The sequence below is a fragment of the Oppia nitens genome, unplaced genomic scaffold (genome assembly GCF_028296485.1).
Source record: "Oppia nitens isolate AA-2021 unplaced genomic scaffold, nextdenovo-longstitch-racon4-pilon3 scaffold3_pilon_pilon_pilon, whole genome shotgun sequence".
NCBI classification, from domain to species: Eukaryota; Metazoa; Arthropoda; class Arachnida; order Sarcoptiformes; family Oppiidae; genus Oppia; species Oppia nitens.
Genome location: NW_026533221.1, coordinates 2445394 through 2463185, shown reverse-complemented (window position 1 = coordinate 2463185; position 17792 = coordinate 2445394). Strand labels below are relative to the sequence as shown.

Genomic DNA, 17792 nt, shown 5'->3' with positions numbered 1-17792 from the left:
CACATAAACAAATTATACACAAAATAAATTTGATGATAATTTATTTTATATACTGTGTAACTGAATATAAATTTATATCCAAATGATAATGATTATAATCTATTTTTAGCACACCTTATAGGTGTTATCATTAAAATTATTTTTAAAATTCATTAAAATTAACTTTTGCAAATTAACTATCTACATGTATTAATTATATAAATTTTATACAACACAGGTATTACAGGTATAATAAATTTAATATTAAACTTTTAAAACTTATAATATCATTTCTGATTGTAATGATTGAAAATTAAAAAAAAACATTGTATTTAAGTTCAAAATTTATCTAGTTCATATTAAATATAAATATTAATTATTAAAATATATAAATATAATTAATAATTATCAAGTTTTTACAATATTAAGCTGAGTTGTGGTCGACTCACTTACAGATCTGCTGGTGCTTGTGGTGATGTTGTTGTTGTTGTTGTTGTTGTTGTTGTTGATTGAGTTAGTAGTAGTTGTTGTACTTTTAGGACATGGCTTCTGATAAATACATTCTTCTGAATCCAAAGGTTTTACCGTAGCGTCACATTCACTGTTTCGGAGAGCCAACTGTTCATCGGAATCCATAGATCGGACACACAGTACCGATCTTTTGCGGACACCCTTATTACTATCACAGGTAGCGTTACAGTGTTGCCACGGACCTGACCACCATCGGGCCGGACAGTTGTTTTGATTGCAGATTCGCTTCTCTTCTAACGGTTTCGATGACAATCGGTAACAGTATTTATCTTCAACCAGACCGCCCTCTTTCTCATAGCAGCGAACTTTACGGATTTGAATGCCTATTGAGAGAGAGAGAGAGAGAGAGATATTATTTAACAACCAATAAATTAATTGTTTTACAACTTAATTGTTAATAAACACAAAAATCAATATTAATTTGTATTCCCGAACCTCTTCCGCAAGTTTGCGAGCAAATGCCGTATTCATCCAAAAGCCACTCAAACTCTGGACTACGGCTATGGTTAACATTAGCCACAGTATACTCCCATTTGATGCCACGATTTTCCGATTGAAATAATAACTAAAAAAATAAATAATAAATAAATAACTAAATTTTGTATACAATTAATATATATATGATGACTATTATATACCATAATCGTGATATTGCCGCGCAGTAGTCCCGGCACCTGCAGTGTCTCCTTACCGCCAGAATCTCTATCATAATAGACTGTAGTGTCGTATAATGAATATTCACCCGTCCAGTCAATCATGAAATCGCCGTTCAATATATACTCTCCCTTATTGTCCATAACAGCCAAATAATTATCGTCGGCGTATAGTTTTTCGACTTTCAAATTGGACACCCCTTCCGGTAAGTATAATATTTGGATGTAACCTTAAAAATGATGATTTTATTTTATTTTTAAAAATAAAATAATATATATTTTATAGTTTTCTCACCAAATCCTTTAGTTTGATTGAAATTTCCTTTGATTGTTAAACATTGAGTACTATCGCCGCCACAAATACCACACCTGTCCTCTTGAGATTCAGAGTCAAAATTCCAGTCACAGGAGACACTCTTATGGACAGAAAGGGGGAGAATGACACCAATTATTAGTTTATTTTTTTATTATTTACATTTACCCTGAATAACATACCCGACACATGCCATTGACGCACATGTCTTTACTGCCCCGACGACAGGGCGTACCGTCGATGACAGTGTCTGATAGACGTATTGAAAATGATTTACCTTCGGGTTTGCAATAGAGTTCACACGGAGTGGCTATTAATTAATAATTTATGTTTTTTATATATATTAATAACAAATATTTTAAATAATGTTTAAAAAAATACAAACCCGGTGTTAGCACGGGTTGCCATTTATAATACTGTCCTTTAAATTCAATGCCATCATATGAACTACATTGTATGGCACGAAATGTTTTATTACTATAACCGCACGGCTAATGAAAATTTTTAAACAATTTTTGTAATTATATTATTTTTTTGGTGTACAATGAAATACCTGTGTATTACAAACTTTATATCGTTTTCTTTCGCCAATACAATATCGGCCACCATTTGATGGTCTTTTAATATGAAATATTTAAAAATTTCGATAAAAAAAATTTCTTAATTGTAAAATATTGTACACAAATGGATGAATACATACAATGGATTATTGCATTCCCGTTCGGAATACATAACTCCGGCCCCGCATTCCCGGGAACAGTCCGACCAGTTAGACCAGGGACCCCATTCGCCGTCAATGGCCGGCGGGCGTTCACCAATTTCCACACATTCACCCAAATAACACCACCGATTCTGTCCGCAAATAGTTCCTTCGGCCGCCGGCTTTAGCTTAGATATACATTGGTCGCCAGTTTGACACCACAACGTCTCGCACAGGTTTACGTCTTGCATTTCGTTGCAGTACTTGGATTCGGGTCCGTATTGGAGTCGGCACTGATGGTCGGTGTTATACATTGTGCCTAAGTATCCCATATATCAATATATAATGGATATACAGTTATTTTGTTAGTATAATATTATATAAACAATGATTTAATAATAAATAAAATTTAATTATAAACAAAAATAACTAATAGTGAATCACCTGCCGGTAATTCTGGATAATTAAACACGTGTTGAGTTGGCTCGTCATCCAAACAATAACCCCATTCACGACTTCAGAGATTATAGTTATAGTATTTTTTATTTAGTAATATAAATATTTAAAAATTATTATAATTATAATAATAAGTTTCATAAAAATATATAATTAATAATAATTAGTATCATATATCTTACTCGAGAAAATTAGTGATTTCAGTTCGGCTACAATTAGACCAAACGGGTATTGTATCCAATGTAAGACTGGGAGACATTATATGATGTTTGTGTCCATCGGATGTTACACAATGATTATGGGAACCGTCGTGACTCATACCGAAACTAATCACCAGAAAAAACATAATACCGAGTATTATATTGAAAATAATTGTTTTTTAAGATTTAATTATAAAAATTAATTAATTAATTTTTTCTCAATACTTGTGTCCAATTTCGTGAGCAATTGTGAAAGCGAGCGATAGTCCGGTATCTTCAGTTAGGGCACAGCTTCTCAGTGGTTGACACTATAGTTATAGATATTTTTTTTAATAATATCTATTACAAAAAATTTTATATAATTTTTTTGGACTACCATTCCTGCAATTTCTGCCAATCCCAATGAATTGCATAGTTTATCATTTGGTGTCCGACATATATTATTTCTATTAATTAAAAAACCAATATTTTTAAAAACAATAAAAACAAAAATAATAAATTTTTTCTAAAAATATTTTAATAGATTTGTGATATTTTTTTAATCATTAATTTATTTCACTAATCAGTTGGTAATTTGATAGATTTAATACTAAAATATCAGTAAATAAACTAATAATTAAGTATTGAATTTCTTTATATAGGATTTAACTATTTTGTGTTTTTTTTTGATAAAAACTTTGTCTATAATTTTATGAGTGTGTTATTAATACCTATATTTTTTAATTGATATTTTTTTAAGATACCTAGTGATGAGTACAGCGGTGTCGTGATGATTGGGATGTCCTTCCTCTGGCGGATTGATTACCTGTTGCCAGCGACAAAAGTTTTTCAATGTAGCATTGGGTGCCGTACTATCCGAAAAATTAGTGGCCAATCGATGTGTGGTCGTAGTGGCGGTAGTGGTCTGATTTTGCAGCAAAATCACCCGTACTATGATTATGTTGATGGCATTTCCTATACTGTGGTCGTGGTATAGTCCGCTGACCACATTCATGATTGTCAATATATACATCTGTAGGTCTTCATCGGTATAATAGTCAACCTAATAGATAATAATGATCTGACTATCTATTTATCGGTAACAACAAATCGGGTGATGATACTGACCATTGTCGGGTCGGCCACTATGAGTGTCTCTACATTCCTCTCAAGGCTGACGGATCTCTTTCTAAGAGATGTATAGTTTTGTTGTTTGTTTTGATGTTTTCTTTTTGTTTCCCAACGCTTACGTCTTTGAATTCCTGATTCATATTCATCTAAATGTTTGACATTTATTTCAGTTAATAATATATTGAATATATTATATAATTTATTTAAAAATTTAATTATCGTTTTTGAAAATTCTCAAACTGACAGTAAAGACCCTATTAATTATGATTTATTAATTTATTAAATCATTATTTATTATAGTCATAAATTTCTTTTAATTAGTTTTTAATTTCAATAATTTTTTAAAAAACAATTTACAATTTCCTAGTATTACTAAATTTAGTTTAATTCCTGGTATGTCTAAAGTTTTATAAATAATTGTAAAATACTTAACAGTCATAAATAAATAAATAATTTAGTAAATATTTTGTTGAAATTATCAACAAAAATAGTAATTATCATATAATTAATTCAATTTTTAAAAAAATCATACTTTTAACTCCACATATTTTTTCTGGAAAATTATTGTTGTTTTGATTGTATTGTTCAACTGATCTTTTGGTGATTTTATGATGATTTGGTTGCTTGTGATTGACATTAGCCTCAATCGGCTCAATAAACAGATCATTTCCATCGATACGAATGACTCCTCTCTGGAGAAACAGATTATTTTGTTTAAAGAATATTCTTATTGTTGATTAACACAAATAAAACACTTTATTATTATTATGAATATTAGTAATAGTATTACCAGTCCATCACAAGTTGATACTGAAACCAAACTGTTGGTAATATTGCGTATAAATCCTTCGTAATAACAAAATTTCTTTATCGGATTAAATAAATGTGACGATAGGTCGTCACTGTTGGATCCGATTAGTCCATCATCGGTCCATTTTTCTACTATTACCGATGGCGCCAACAATCGCTTATTTGGTGACAATGATAGTACAAGTTTGCCGTATGATTGTAACGGAATTGAATAGTAGACATCATCTGATTGACTGTCACTGGATCTGGTCTTTCGAGTCGACAACTCGTGATTCAATGTATAAGATATGAAACGTCCGTCCGATGAAATCTTTTCAGGAATTTGTATTTCATATGATTGTACTTTTGATAAAATATATTCAATAGTTTTTTTGTTGTTAAATATATTGATTTAAAAAAATTATATCTTAATATATATAATCTTGAAATAAATATAAAAATTAATTATTTAAAAAAAAATTTACATAAAAAATACATAAGTCATTGATTTACTAAGAAATTTATTAATCTAAAGTGTATATAATAAAACTATTGTAAGTATAGTAATAACATGCAATAAAACTTTCATAAATAAACTTATGACATAAAAAATTTTAACATTAATTAATACAGACATTAAATGATAACATTAATATCGACTGATTTTAATAACTGGTTGTTAATAATAATAATAATAATAATAATAATAATAATAATAATAATTCATGGAATTTAAATAATATTAAATTATATATAAATATATAGATATATATAAATAATAATTTAATCGTAGACTCACCAAAAATAAAATGATTTATTATGAAAAAATGCAAAATTAATGAAAGCCATAGACAAACATTTGACAAAAACATTGCTAACGATTTCTATTTCAAGATATGATCCAAAAACTTTGAAAATAACATATTTTTAGATTTGGCTAAATAGTTGCACATTTGAAACATCAAATTATATATTTAACTATCAAAATATAAAAAATACAATATTTTTTAATATATATATTTATAGTATAGTAATTAAAAACTTTCTTATTATTGACGGAAATATACAGTATATATATATATATAAAAGTCACTTTCAAACAAATGTCTTTTAATACAAAATAATAATAATAAAGTAATTTTTAAAAAAAGATTTATAATATAATGTTATAATTTATATATATACGTAAAAACACTTATATATACACACAGTATATAATATAACTTAAATAAATATATATTTATTGAACAATTTTTTTTGCAAAAGATAAGAGTCAATGAAATGTTAAGCGGTTTTCCACGAAATGTGCGAAACTTTTTTTAGACAGTTTTGTTGAATGAAATTTGAAGTTTGCTTTAGATTTTTGTTGTGTGGATGATATTGAATGACAGTCTCCACAAAAAAAATGATAAATAAATATAATACCTGACAGTAATATACAAGAGTCCCTCTCGTTTTCTATCAAGTGATAGCACTGGTAGTTATTTGTTGGCGTCCGACGGCTGGGTAACAAAAATATACATATATTTATATACAGTATATCAGTATACACAGTATTTCACACCATAAAAATGCACGCAATTTGTTTTAAAATGAAATTAATATATTAAATGACATAAAGTTGAGTGATTTTTGTTGGCTCCCACTCACTAAACATTGCTTAACTTTTTTTACATAAAAAACGAGAATCTTAATGTCTTATAAATATAAATATATATATATATATATATATATATATATATATATATACCGTTAAAATTTTTAATATAATTTATGACTTCCTTTTTGATGCCGTTTTTTCGATGTCTTTTTTCTCAACTCTCTCTCTCTCTCTCTCTCCCTCTCATGAGATGACTTTATTTGAATAGTTTTGAAAACAAAATTACTTTTTAGTTTTATTTTATAAATATTTTGTTTGTGGTCTTTCTCTGATAGATATTATAGGAATTCAAATTTTCCAAAAGTTTTTTATAAATAAATATTGTTTTGTTATTTTTTTGTTTGTATTTAATAAATTAGTAAATATTTGAAATAACTTTAGCTAAAAAAAATCGCTAAACATTTAATAATTGTTATTCGTTTAGTCAAAACTATAAGTTGCTTAAACATTCATATAATTATTAAATATACTGTATATTACTAATTAAATTTAATTTGTTTATTTAAAAAATTGGCTTAAAAAGTTTATATTTAGCAATTAGACCAATTAAATGTTGATTGTTGTCAATATATTTAATAAAATTGTATTTAAAGTTAACAGAATATTCTGTATGTCTTTATATTCTCTATAAACTAAACTAATAACTTATTAATATCTAATATAAACTATTTTTATTTGACTCCGATCAAGCATTTCAACAAACATTTTAAATAAAACTAGAAAACCCCTAAATTTATTTACATAATTTACATTATTTAAAATAACTCCTCCCCGTCACAATGTAACCAAAAAGTTTTTTTTAAAAATATTTTTTTATTTTTCATGCTTAATACATAGTATAAGTTTGGCCAAAATAGGAGACAATAAATAATAATTGATTCAAAATATGTTTTTATTAAATTATGATTACTGGGAAAAATGTGTCAACAAAACTATTCTCTTAAATTATTAATTTGATTTATAATATAGTTTTAATTAAAATTAAGTAATGGATTTTACTATTTTCATTTTTAAAAAAATCAAAAATATCAATTTATTAAACAACTTATAAAATAATAATAATAATAATGACAAACAAATATTTATAGTGTAAATACAGAGAAAGAGAGGAATGCATTTAACCCGTTAATGAAATAAATATATATATATAAAATGAAAACACTTATTACATAACTTGAAAAAATGTCATAATATATTGTATCATATTTTACATTATTTCATGGAAATGTGTATATTTATATAATTTTTTTGGAGGACATATATTAAATAACTATCAATATATCTCAACAAAATATATAATATTTGAATTCATTATTTAATAATTGAGAAGAAAAAATACTAATAAAATTTATAAGAAATTAAAAATTATATCACAATTCGAGTTTTTCTCATCAAAAAAAATAATAATTCAAATTTTACACAAATAAAAACAACTATAAAATTCACACCAATAAACAAACAAACAATTATAATACCAACAAATATATTAATATTAACTATAATATTACCGGTAATATCATAATTACTAATATAAGAATACCTGTAATTACTATTATATTGATAATAAATAAACTATAAAATAGTGAGATAATAGAGACAACAATTCAATATACTGTACATAAGAATATCTATCTATTTATATATATATATATTTATATATATTATATTACCTGTAATTAAAATTAAAAAAATAAATAATAAATAATAATAATTAGAAATCAAATTTAAAGTATTGTAAATTTAAATATTTTTTTCTGCGATTTGATTGAAATCTGTCCGACAAAAAATGATGTACTGTCTGCCGAAACGGCCAAATCGTGCGGTTCCTCCAAGTGTCCAGTAGTTGGCTCCCAAACGTCCACCAATTGCTCGGTGGCCAAGTCAAGGCTCAATCCTTTTGGCGGAACACTATTCATGTCGGGTCCGTTTACGGCCAATAAAATATCGCCTAATAAATCCAACAAAAATTAATTATCATTAAAAAAATTGCCATAAAATTAAAAAAAAATCAGAGCTAATGCCTACCGATGTGGTCAATGGCAAAGACTCGTCCCAATTGTTTGTGTTGTACATTGAATACCAGTTTTCCGGCACTTTTTTCTCCATTAAGTCCGGCCGTATAGCAAAGTATTCGTCGGTTTTCTGTAAATAAATAACAGATTTTTAATATAAATCCATTTAAAAAAAACAAAAACATAATACAGATATCAATATTTGATAAATACCTCTATCAGCCACACATATCAAGTCATCCGTTTCCAATAGTGTCAGACTGTGCGGAACCAACATCTGGTCGTTTGTACCGAACTGGCCAACAAAGTGACCCTCGGGCGAGAACATCATAATCCGTGAATTACAGTAACCGTCGCTAATGTAGATCATTCCCGACGACGATATGGCCACATCTGTCGGCTTACAAAAGTGTTTGTCATCATTACCGGGAACAAAACGTTCGCCCAAAACCAGATCCGGTTCGGCCAATTGGTCGCTCTTGAAACGGAACACCTGATGCAATGCCACGTCTGTTAGCCATACGTTTCCCTGAGGATCAACACTTATACCGTGCGGCACATAAAACCTGTTGGCGCCCCACGATTTCATCACTTTGCCATCGTTGGGATCCAACACTAGGACAGTGTCGTTGGCAATCGGCGGTCCATTTTTGTTATTATAGATATTATACAAATTAAATGTTCTGTAAATTTGATCCAATATTGTAATGATAATTGTAATTATTATTATTATTATTATTTGATACAAACCTTTGGTCCCAAACTCTGTCAACTCTGTGAAAGACATGTACATTGTTGTCCCGACTGGTGGCCACACCGGACACCTGACCCAATCGGTCTAACGTTTCTTTTTTTGGCCAATTGTCTACTTCTTTGGCTGACTTTCTTTGCTGCCAATCGTTCATTCTTTCGACACGAAAATTCTAAAATCGAAAATAATAATCAAAGAAAAAAATGATTTCAATATCATAATTACCACATAATTATTTTTCAGAAAAAAATTTCAGATCAATTGATGTCGAAATAATGGACAAACCTGATCAACATCTGCTAAGTCTGGCAACGGATCGCCATAAAAGGCAGAATCGCAACGACTGATGACAACTAAAGCGATGGCAATCGCATAGTAGCCAAACATCTTCTTCGGTATTGATTTTAATTCCGAATGATTTTAAGTCGAAATTAGAAACCAATTATTTTTTTGTTTTCTGACACTTTCGACACCAAATCACTGGTTGAGTGTCTGATGTTTTTTTTAGTCGAAAATGTCAAAAATTAATTGAACTCTCAGTTATATATAAATTATATATATATATATATATGTCTGCTCTCTATCAGCGACTCAGGTATTAAATTCAGTCAATGAAAACTTGTTATTACATATAGTGTTGTTTGTTGAGCGCATAGTCAATCAGTTTTTATTGGCAATAGGTTTGCCATATATTTTCAAAAAAAAAATTATAATTTAATACATATATTGTTATAATTCTGTCAATAGATTCCTTATATTCTTGATTTATATAAATAACTTTTTCAATGTAATAAATAATTAAATTTTATATACAATATCTATAATTATAAATATATATATACCTGTATTTTATAGCAAACAATATAAGCAAAATTAATTATATAAATAAATATTGACATATGTTTTATTTTTTAATACAATAACTATTTAAACAATATAATAGAAATTATTTTTTCTAAGTTGAAGGCAATTCAAATTTAATAACAAAAAAATACTTAACATTGTTTAATTAATAAAAAATATATATTACAAAAAATGACATTGATGAATAGATAAATTTTTTAAATAATATATCATATGATTTAGTAACAAACATTTATAGTAGGAAAAAATATTTGTTAAATAATTACATTAATCATCAAAAAAATAATACAAATATTTACAATATATTTTGTATTTAAATTATTAATTATAATAATTATCCCATATTTTTAGCCATCAATGTTGTCCTCAGTTGCCGCCGAAGACGACGGTTGATATGCTATCCGATGGACCAAAAGCGAGGTCTCGATATCTTTGTGAGCGCTCTCGATATCGCTGATCAGCCGCTGATTGGCTACCGATGATAATAATGATGAACTTGTCGTCTTCGACAACTGTCCTCTCAATTTGACGATCTGTTTGTTGTGATGAACGGCGAGCGCCTTCAGACAGCCTCTGATAGTTCCCGACAGATGAATACTCTTCAGAAAACAGTCCAACTGATTGATACGTTTGACAAACGGCAGTGCCGTTAACAGTATGGTATGAACCGATCGTTTAATGGCCAACACACCGGTCCGTGTCGTCTGATTGAATCGTTTTAGACTAAACGACAGCTGAACCGATGCCAATCCGTAGTCACCGTAAATGTCGGCAATTGTCTGGCGAACAGTGTCGCGAACCTGTCGTTCGGTGATATCTAGCTTACGATAACCAGTAGTCAAGTTGTGGTCCCCACCATTCGGCACCACTTCAAAGCATAGATAGCGACGCTTCACACGAACCATGTCTTCAAATTTAAATATAAATACAAAACACAGAAAACACGTGTTTTGTTTCCACACTTTACACGAGTTGTTGTTTTATTGAAGTTTTATTATTAATGTTATATTTTTTGAAATACAATCATACAGTATGTATGCAATCATATTGTTATTGCATTTTTCAAATCAAAACTATAGGTAATTTAAATTTTGTTAAAATAAACATTATTTATTCAAACTAATTGCTTAATTATATGAATTATTACTTTAAATTACTTAATGTATTATAAATTTATACCTATAACTGGTATTAAATATATACAGTATATCATATGGTATTAATTTAATAATTTAACTTATTTAAATTTAAATAATTAATTTAATTAGCATATAATTTATTTTAATTTATTAATAACAAAACACACAAATTAATTTAGTAAAAAACAACAATTTTTATTTGTTTTTTTCATGACAAAAATTGTGAACAATTTCATAATACAATATATATATAATTATCATCATTTTTATAATAAAACAATTTTTCATAATATCAATAATCGAAATATATAGGTAATATAATATAATATCTGGAAAAACTAATAATAATAATAAATATATATTAATAATAATAATAATTAATAATATCAATAATAAAACATCTTTTTTTAATAATTAAAAAATCATATCAATTGGCAATCAAGCGATAGCCTTGGCCTCGGGTAGGAATGCCTCCCAGTATTTAATAAGTTGTTGTTGGCTATCAAGTAGAGACTCCATGTATTTAATGATACTATCTTTGAAATCCCTGATCCGCGACACCTCAAAGCGCTCGACCTCCAGGCGTATAGTCTTCGAGATGCTCTCAAATTCTTCTTGACCTCTGCTGACCTTTGATTCCCACTTGAATTACAGAAACAAAACAAAACAAATAAAATTTAGATTAAATTAGTCAAACAATAGTCATATGGGTATTCAAACAACTTTGTGGGCAATGAAATTGAATCTATTGTAAACACAACTGTGATATCTAATCAATTAAATCAAAATAATATTATTGCCTTTAAATAAAACAATTTGTCATTTATATCGTTATAATGTAGTATTATATATGATATCATAAATAAACTAAACATTTGTCAAACAAAAAGGGGGAGTAATAATCAAAATGATTACAATATAAAACTGATGAGTAAATACCTCAAGCACTTCATCATTTGCCTGCGATAACTTGTCTGTCTTGAGGGCCAACTCGAGCTTAGCCTTTATCTCCCGTTTTTTGGTCAACATTTGTTGCGAGTGTTGCCACATCTGAAACACTTTGACTCTCTGATGAAAGGCGTCTTTGACGGCACCGATCATTGCTATGTAGTCTTTGAGTAGTTCACCCAAATAGACAAAATCGTTGTCCACTTGTTTGTTGTACAACTGTTCAACTTTTTCTTGAGTTTCGGCCAACTGTGACAATGCACACGATAGTGATGTATGTTCTTCGCAATTGCCAAGCATTGCAGCACTTCTGGCAAACGCACCGGTAGTCTGTGTCAGTTCTTTGCGATGATGTATAAGCGCTTCGACACTTGTGTATAGTTTTCTTAACTGTTGGTCAAGATTTTCAATTTGGTTCTGTTTTTCTTCAAACCACTGGATCATCAAAAAAGAATTATCATTAAAACAAAAAAAATCATAAAATATTTAGACATTTTTATCAAAAAAGATATCATAGTTTAGATGAAAATAAAAGCAACAGTTGTTTACCTGTAGTGAACTAACATTAGATATATATGACTATCGAGGTTAGCGTGAAATTACATTAATTAAGAGTAAATTATTTTGTAATATATATATAAGTTTCAAGCAATAAGTAAAAGATATGATTTTTTTAGAAATTCAATTGAAAAATATGGTATAATACCGGATCAGATTCATCCATACGGAATGTCATTTTGTTAACAGTGTCGCCGACACGGCTGAGCAACCGTTTGACGCCGGCTCCGCTCAATGCCGACGTATTGGTCGCTTTCGGCAAATCGGTATCTAATTCGAGAAACTCGCGAAAGTCTGGATCGGCACACAGTGTCGGATGTAATGCGTTTCGGTTAAGATAGCGCTCGAGTGCGGCTCTTCGACGTTCGACAAACTGCGACGACGATAGACTTTCCTCTTTGGACGACATCTTCACTTTAGCCATACCGACGGCATTCTTTTCGGGCGTCGGCGGAATAATACGACCCAAATGTAAGTGTTTTTCCGACAGTTTGTCGTGAAGACCCAAAAAGTCACTGAACCGGCGATTCACAGAAAAATGAGATCTTCTGAAGTACGGATAATCAGTTTTTGTTTCCACTTTGTAGACAACATACGATGACATGCCTTCGCCAATGCGTTGCGGTTCACCAACCGTTACATTAATGTGTCGTTCATTGGAACTGATTTTGTTTGTGACCGACGACGACGATATCGATGAGTCCTGATTTGGTTTGCGTGAATCGATTGCACTCGAGGTAATGGATGAAGTGGTCGACAAAATTGCTTTCGTCGAATCAATTGGTAATGTCGACGATTTGTCCAACAGGTCATTGGTGACAACTTTGCGACCGCCGATACCGTCAATGCCGTTCATCACTTGCTTTGAACTATTATTTGCCGCATTGGATGTACTGTTGCGTTCATAGTTGCTGTCGTCGTCGTCATCCAAATTGATCTCATGGCTGACAATCAAATCGCCGATCGGATTATCAAACGTTGTGTTGTTGTCGATAATGTTGTTCTTGGGCTCCAATTTGGTCTCATTTGAATCCACCACTGGATGACTCTGTAAACAAACAAAAAACCACAAAAAATAAAATACAATTTCTTTTTTTTAAGACAAATGCCGCGCAAATGAAGAAGTAGTAGTTTTTTTAAATTTCTTCTTCACACGACTCACCTCAACGGTCGACACGAATAGATCTTCATTGGTATCGCTGTCATCGTCGCCGTCGGAGTCGAATAGGTCTCTTGTTTGACGATGTCTTGGGGGCGGAACCGTTGAATGATCACCAGTTTCTGCCATTTTTTTCTGCCTGTTGTCTAATAAACACAGACTCTCTCAGACTTTTTCAATTCAAACACAACACACACTCTCTTCACTTCAAACGACACTTTAGTTAATAATTTGCAATCAATTGACTACTCATTCATTGAATGCAATGACGAGTCAAATGTGTTAATACTTGCTGTGTATATGTGTTTGTGTTGTAGTGTTGTTGTGATATAGACTTGACGTTTAACTCAAAGCTTTTTATATACGAAACTCTATTTAATATGTATTAGTCATTTGGTTTGGGTTTTTAGGTATCATATAATTTTCACTGCAATACATATGCGCCTAACAGTCGAGTCCAATACATAAACACTACTAAATACACTGTACTGTACTGTAATAGTGTAGTCAATAAACAGTGTGTGTGTATTACAGTCGAGTAGTCTTCAAGTATTTACTGTCGCAACTATTTGTCGCTAACTATTAAAAATAAATAAATAATATATTTATTAATTATTTGTTAATTTTTGTTATAATAAATTTATGATATATTATTATTATTATAATTATCAGCCTATAATTTAGTTTTTGTTTTGGTGTATGATTTATTTTTTACATTTTTATCAATTTATTCATTAGATTTAAAATAAATAAATAATTTATATGAAAAACTTATGTGTGATTTATATCATTTGCAAATATAAATAATAGATTCTTAGGTTATGTAAAAAAAGTGTTATAAAATTTACGGTATATATAAAGTGCTATAAATTTATTATTATTATTATTAAAATGGGTAATAAAGTGACCACTTTTACTGACCAACAACTTGAAAATTATCAAGTAATTCATATATATATTAATTAATTTTTAAAAAAAATAATTATCTCATTTTGTCAAATAATACCTGCTTTCAGTTTAAAAAATTATATTTATTAGATTATTAATTATTTTATGTAGTTTAGTTATACTTACTAAATTAATTGTCGTAAATAATTAAATAACTAAATTATTTTGTAATTTAATTAAATTAATTTTTTTATAAATATCCAATAGGATTGCACTTATTTTACCAGAAAAGAGATTTTAACGTAAGTTTCTGTGTTTTAATTTATAGTAAATATTAAAAATAATTAATTAAAATAAAAATACAATATTATCGACAATAAACATCAGGCGATTACTATGTTATATTAATTGATATAAATTATTACTAATATTGGACGCAATATATATATTGACACTTATATAAATAATAAAACAATTGAATATAATTTATAATAAATATATAAAAAAAATTAACCCCAAAAATAATAATAATATATGAAAATGTTTGGGCGTTTTTTATTCATAAGTCAATTTTAGGCGACGCCTCAAATCCTATTAATAATTCAATAAAATTCAATATTACCTGTAATAATCAAAATAATAGTAAAACATTTTTTTTAAATCATATTATGGTTTCTGGGGATCACCAAGTTGTCAAAATTGCTGAATGTTTTTTTAGAAACTGTCTATTTAGGAATATAAAAATTAATAGCTATTATATGCTATATATTTATAATTTTCTAATATTTTTTTTTGTATTATTAGAGTATTTCAAAGATTTCGTGAATTAGATCCCAAAAGAGTGCCGCAAGTGATGACCTGCGATGAGTCTCATACTATAGCGGTTCCCATCGAGAAGATCGAGAAATTGCCGGAATTGAAAGTAATTGATTGAATATGTGATTAAAAAAATAAATATTTTTTATGACAAAAATAAATATGAAATATATATTGTCATAATATTATAGGAAAATCCATTTAAGACACGCATATGTAAAGTGTTTTCACACGACGGCAGCGGAAATATGACATTTGATGACTTCCTCGACATGTTATCGGTATTCAGTGAACAGGCGACCAGAGATGTCAAAGCTTTCTATGCCTTCAAAATATATGGTAATTATTAAATCATTTATTTAATAAACTAATGTTTTCTTTAATTAATTAATTATATAAAAAATTTATTAATTAATTGATTGATTTTTATTGTTGTTCGGTTGAAGACTATGACGACGACGGCATTATTAGTGTACAAGACTTGCAGCAAACGGTAACAGAATTGGTAAGAAATGAGTTGACTCACGAAGAAGTGTCCATAATATGCGAGAAAGTGCTCGAAGAGGCCGACAATGACGACGACCGTAGAGTATCTTATATGGAGTTCCAACACGTTATCACTCGAGCGCCGGAGTTCTTGAGGTATATATATATTTACGGTAAAAATCAAATTTATTTTTAAAATGTAATATTTTATTGATATGACTAACGAAATATTTAATTTTTTATATATAAATCTTTTTTTTGTCCGTAAAATATCAGTACATTTCATATGAGAATATAATGGAAGACAACAATAATAATTAAAAAATAATAATAATATCATAATAACTATCAATATCTGGCACTGGGATCCTCTTTCTCGTAGAAATAGATGACTACATTACCGCTGTCGGTATCGACCGTTTCGGACACTTTGGCCAGAAATCTCGCTGCCGTTCCATACATTAGCGACGGTATACCTAATAATATAATATTAATAATAATAATAATAATTATACTTTGAATATAAATATATGATTTTTAAAATTGTTATAAATATCACCAAAAAAATAAAAATATTTCTTATTAATTAAACTCAAAGAAAGTGTACCCAAATTAAGCGCTTTAAGACATGTAAACAGTTTGTCTTCAACAGTCAGATCTTCGACTGGCCGTCGACTGCAGTGATATTTGATGAACGGATAGCAACCGATTCGCAGTATATGATAGTTGTCTGAACCGACCGACCAATTGAAATGCGAATAACCGAACTGATCGTTGACTACGGAACGGTATCTAACAAAATATGAGCTCCAAAATGGTTTTCTAGTTTCCAAATAAGTGGTCAACACTTGCGATGCCAACGGCTTCTCTGTCTTTAATGTCTTTATCGTCTTATTCTTCTTTGAGTTCAAATAACGACTGAGACGAGTGAATGGTCCATATCTTTGGATTAGTTCACAACTCATCTGTTTTTTGTTTATTCAAATTATGATTTACTTTTTATGTCAAATTAAATATTTTAAAACTAAAACTTTATCAAAAACTAAAGTTAACTTAACTAAAGCGCTAAAATTTTTTATATAAATTATTATTATTTTTTAATTACCTGAGGGATAATTATTTTGTTATTAATAAATTAGTTTTTAATAAAAAAAGATAAGTTTTAAAATTTAAAATTTAAATTTTAAATATTTTAATTTTAAGTGAGAGAGAGAGAGAGAGAGAGAGAGAGAGAGAGAGAGAGAGAGAGAGAGAGATTTAAGGCATCTGTTTTGACATATCAAACATTTTTATTTAAAACCTATAATCAAGTTTACGAAACATTTGGTTTAAAACTTAGTTTTATTTTTTGTCAAAAAAATCGATGTATTGTTTCTATAGTATAGATTGACAATTGATTTACAATTTAATTAATACAAATAGCAATAAATTCGCTTACAATTTGTCATTCAATCGATGATATTATTTACTTATATTTTTATATACACTAATGTTGTCATCGCTTTGCTTAACAACACATAGATGTCGCTATAGTAACCATATATACTCTAATAACGCGCACCCATATAATGTTAAATAGGATTACCAAATAATATATATCAAAACTTTATATTTTTATTTGAAAACAATCTAATAATAATTATTACTACTACTATTAGAACTTTGCCTAGATCAGTTTTTAAAAAAAATAAATTATTAAAATTAAAAACATAATAATTTTCATTTACTATTTAACTGTTAGTTTGACAATAATTTACTAGTGTTTTAATACACTATTATT

The 17792-nt window shown here is 28.6% G+C and overlaps 6 protein-coding genes across 6 annotated transcripts; 1 reads left to right on the top strand and 5 right to left on the bottom strand.

Annotated features, from left to right (window-relative positions):
* Nucleotides 1-92: 92 nt before the first annotated feature.
* On the bottom strand, nucleotides 93-6388 carry LOC128957776 (A disintegrin and metalloproteinase with thrombospondin motifs 7-like). Its single transcript, XM_054303589.1, has 18 exons — nucleotides 6382-6388; nucleotides 4733-5094; nucleotides 4475-4634; nucleotides 3940-4088; nucleotides 3576-3874; nucleotides 3209-3278; nucleotides 3058-3140; nucleotides 2815-2958; nucleotides 2621-2691; nucleotides 2177-2495; nucleotides 2030-2093; nucleotides 1862-1967; nucleotides 1659-1786; nucleotides 1459-1579; nucleotides 1149-1393; nucleotides 946-1075; nucleotides 482-833; nucleotides 93-114 (listed from the first exon to the last, which is right to left on the bottom strand). The coding sequence occupies exons 1-18, from the start codon at nucleotides 6386-6388 to the stop codon at nucleotides 93-95; spliced, it is 2832 nt and encodes a 943-aa protein (XP_054159564.1).
* A 1678-nt stretch (nucleotides 6389-8066) lies between these two features.
* LOC128957623 (peptidyl-alpha-hydroxyglycine alpha-amidating lyase 2-like) lies at nucleotides 8067-9696 on the bottom strand. The gene is made up of 5 exons (XM_054303423.1): nucleotides 9440-9696; nucleotides 9154-9326; nucleotides 8617-9086; nucleotides 8417-8533; nucleotides 8067-8339 (listed from the first exon to the last, which is right to left on the bottom strand). The coding sequence occupies exons 1-5, from the start codon at nucleotides 9539-9541 to the stop codon at nucleotides 8116-8118; spliced, it is 1086 nt and encodes a 361-aa protein (XP_054159398.1). The 5' UTR covers nucleotides 9542-9696; the 3' UTR covers nucleotides 8067-8115.
* A 663-nt stretch (nucleotides 9697-10359) lies between these two features.
* LOC128957634 (ribonuclease P/MRP protein subunit POP5-like) lies at nucleotides 10360-11014 on the bottom strand. The gene has a single exon (XM_054303435.1). The coding sequence runs from the start codon at nucleotides 10921-10923 to the stop codon at nucleotides 10366-10368; it is 558 nt and encodes a 185-aa protein (XP_054159410.1). The 5' UTR covers nucleotides 10924-11014; the 3' UTR covers nucleotides 10360-10365.
* A 457-nt stretch (nucleotides 11015-11471) lies between these two features.
* On the bottom strand, nucleotides 11472-14205 carry LOC128957617 (sorting nexin-2-like). Its single transcript, XM_054303416.1, has 4 exons — nucleotides 13826-14205; nucleotides 12812-13711; nucleotides 12097-12540; nucleotides 11472-11799 (listed from the first exon to the last, which is right to left on the bottom strand). The coding sequence occupies exons 1-4, from the start codon at nucleotides 13949-13951 to the stop codon at nucleotides 11596-11598; spliced, it is 1674 nt and encodes a 557-aa protein (XP_054159391.1). The 5' UTR covers nucleotides 13952-14205; the 3' UTR covers nucleotides 11472-11595.
* Nucleotides 14206-14713: 508 nt separating this feature from the next.
* LOC128957632 (calcium and integrin-binding family member 3-like) lies at nucleotides 14714-16318 on the top strand. The gene is made up of 6 exons (XM_054303433.1): nucleotides 14714-14764; nucleotides 14978-15012; nucleotides 15515-15632; nucleotides 15718-15865; nucleotides 15973-16168; nucleotides 16289-16318. The coding sequence occupies exons 1-6, from the start codon at nucleotides 14714-14716 to the stop codon at nucleotides 16308-16310; spliced, it is 570 nt and encodes a 189-aa protein (XP_054159408.1). The 3' UTR covers nucleotides 16311-16318.
* A 42-nt stretch (nucleotides 16319-16360) lies between these two features.
* On the bottom strand, nucleotides 16361-17494 carry LOC128957635 (uncharacterized protein C15orf61 homolog). The gene is made up of 3 exons (XM_054303436.1): nucleotides 17451-17494; nucleotides 16620-16977; nucleotides 16361-16488 (listed from the first exon to the last, which is right to left on the bottom strand). Exons 2-3 carry the CDS (start codon nucleotides 16975-16977, stop codon nucleotides 16361-16363), a joined length of 486 nt encoding a protein of 161 aa, XP_054159411.1. The 5' UTR covers nucleotides 17451-17494.
* Nucleotides 17495-17792: the final 298 nt, after the last annotated feature.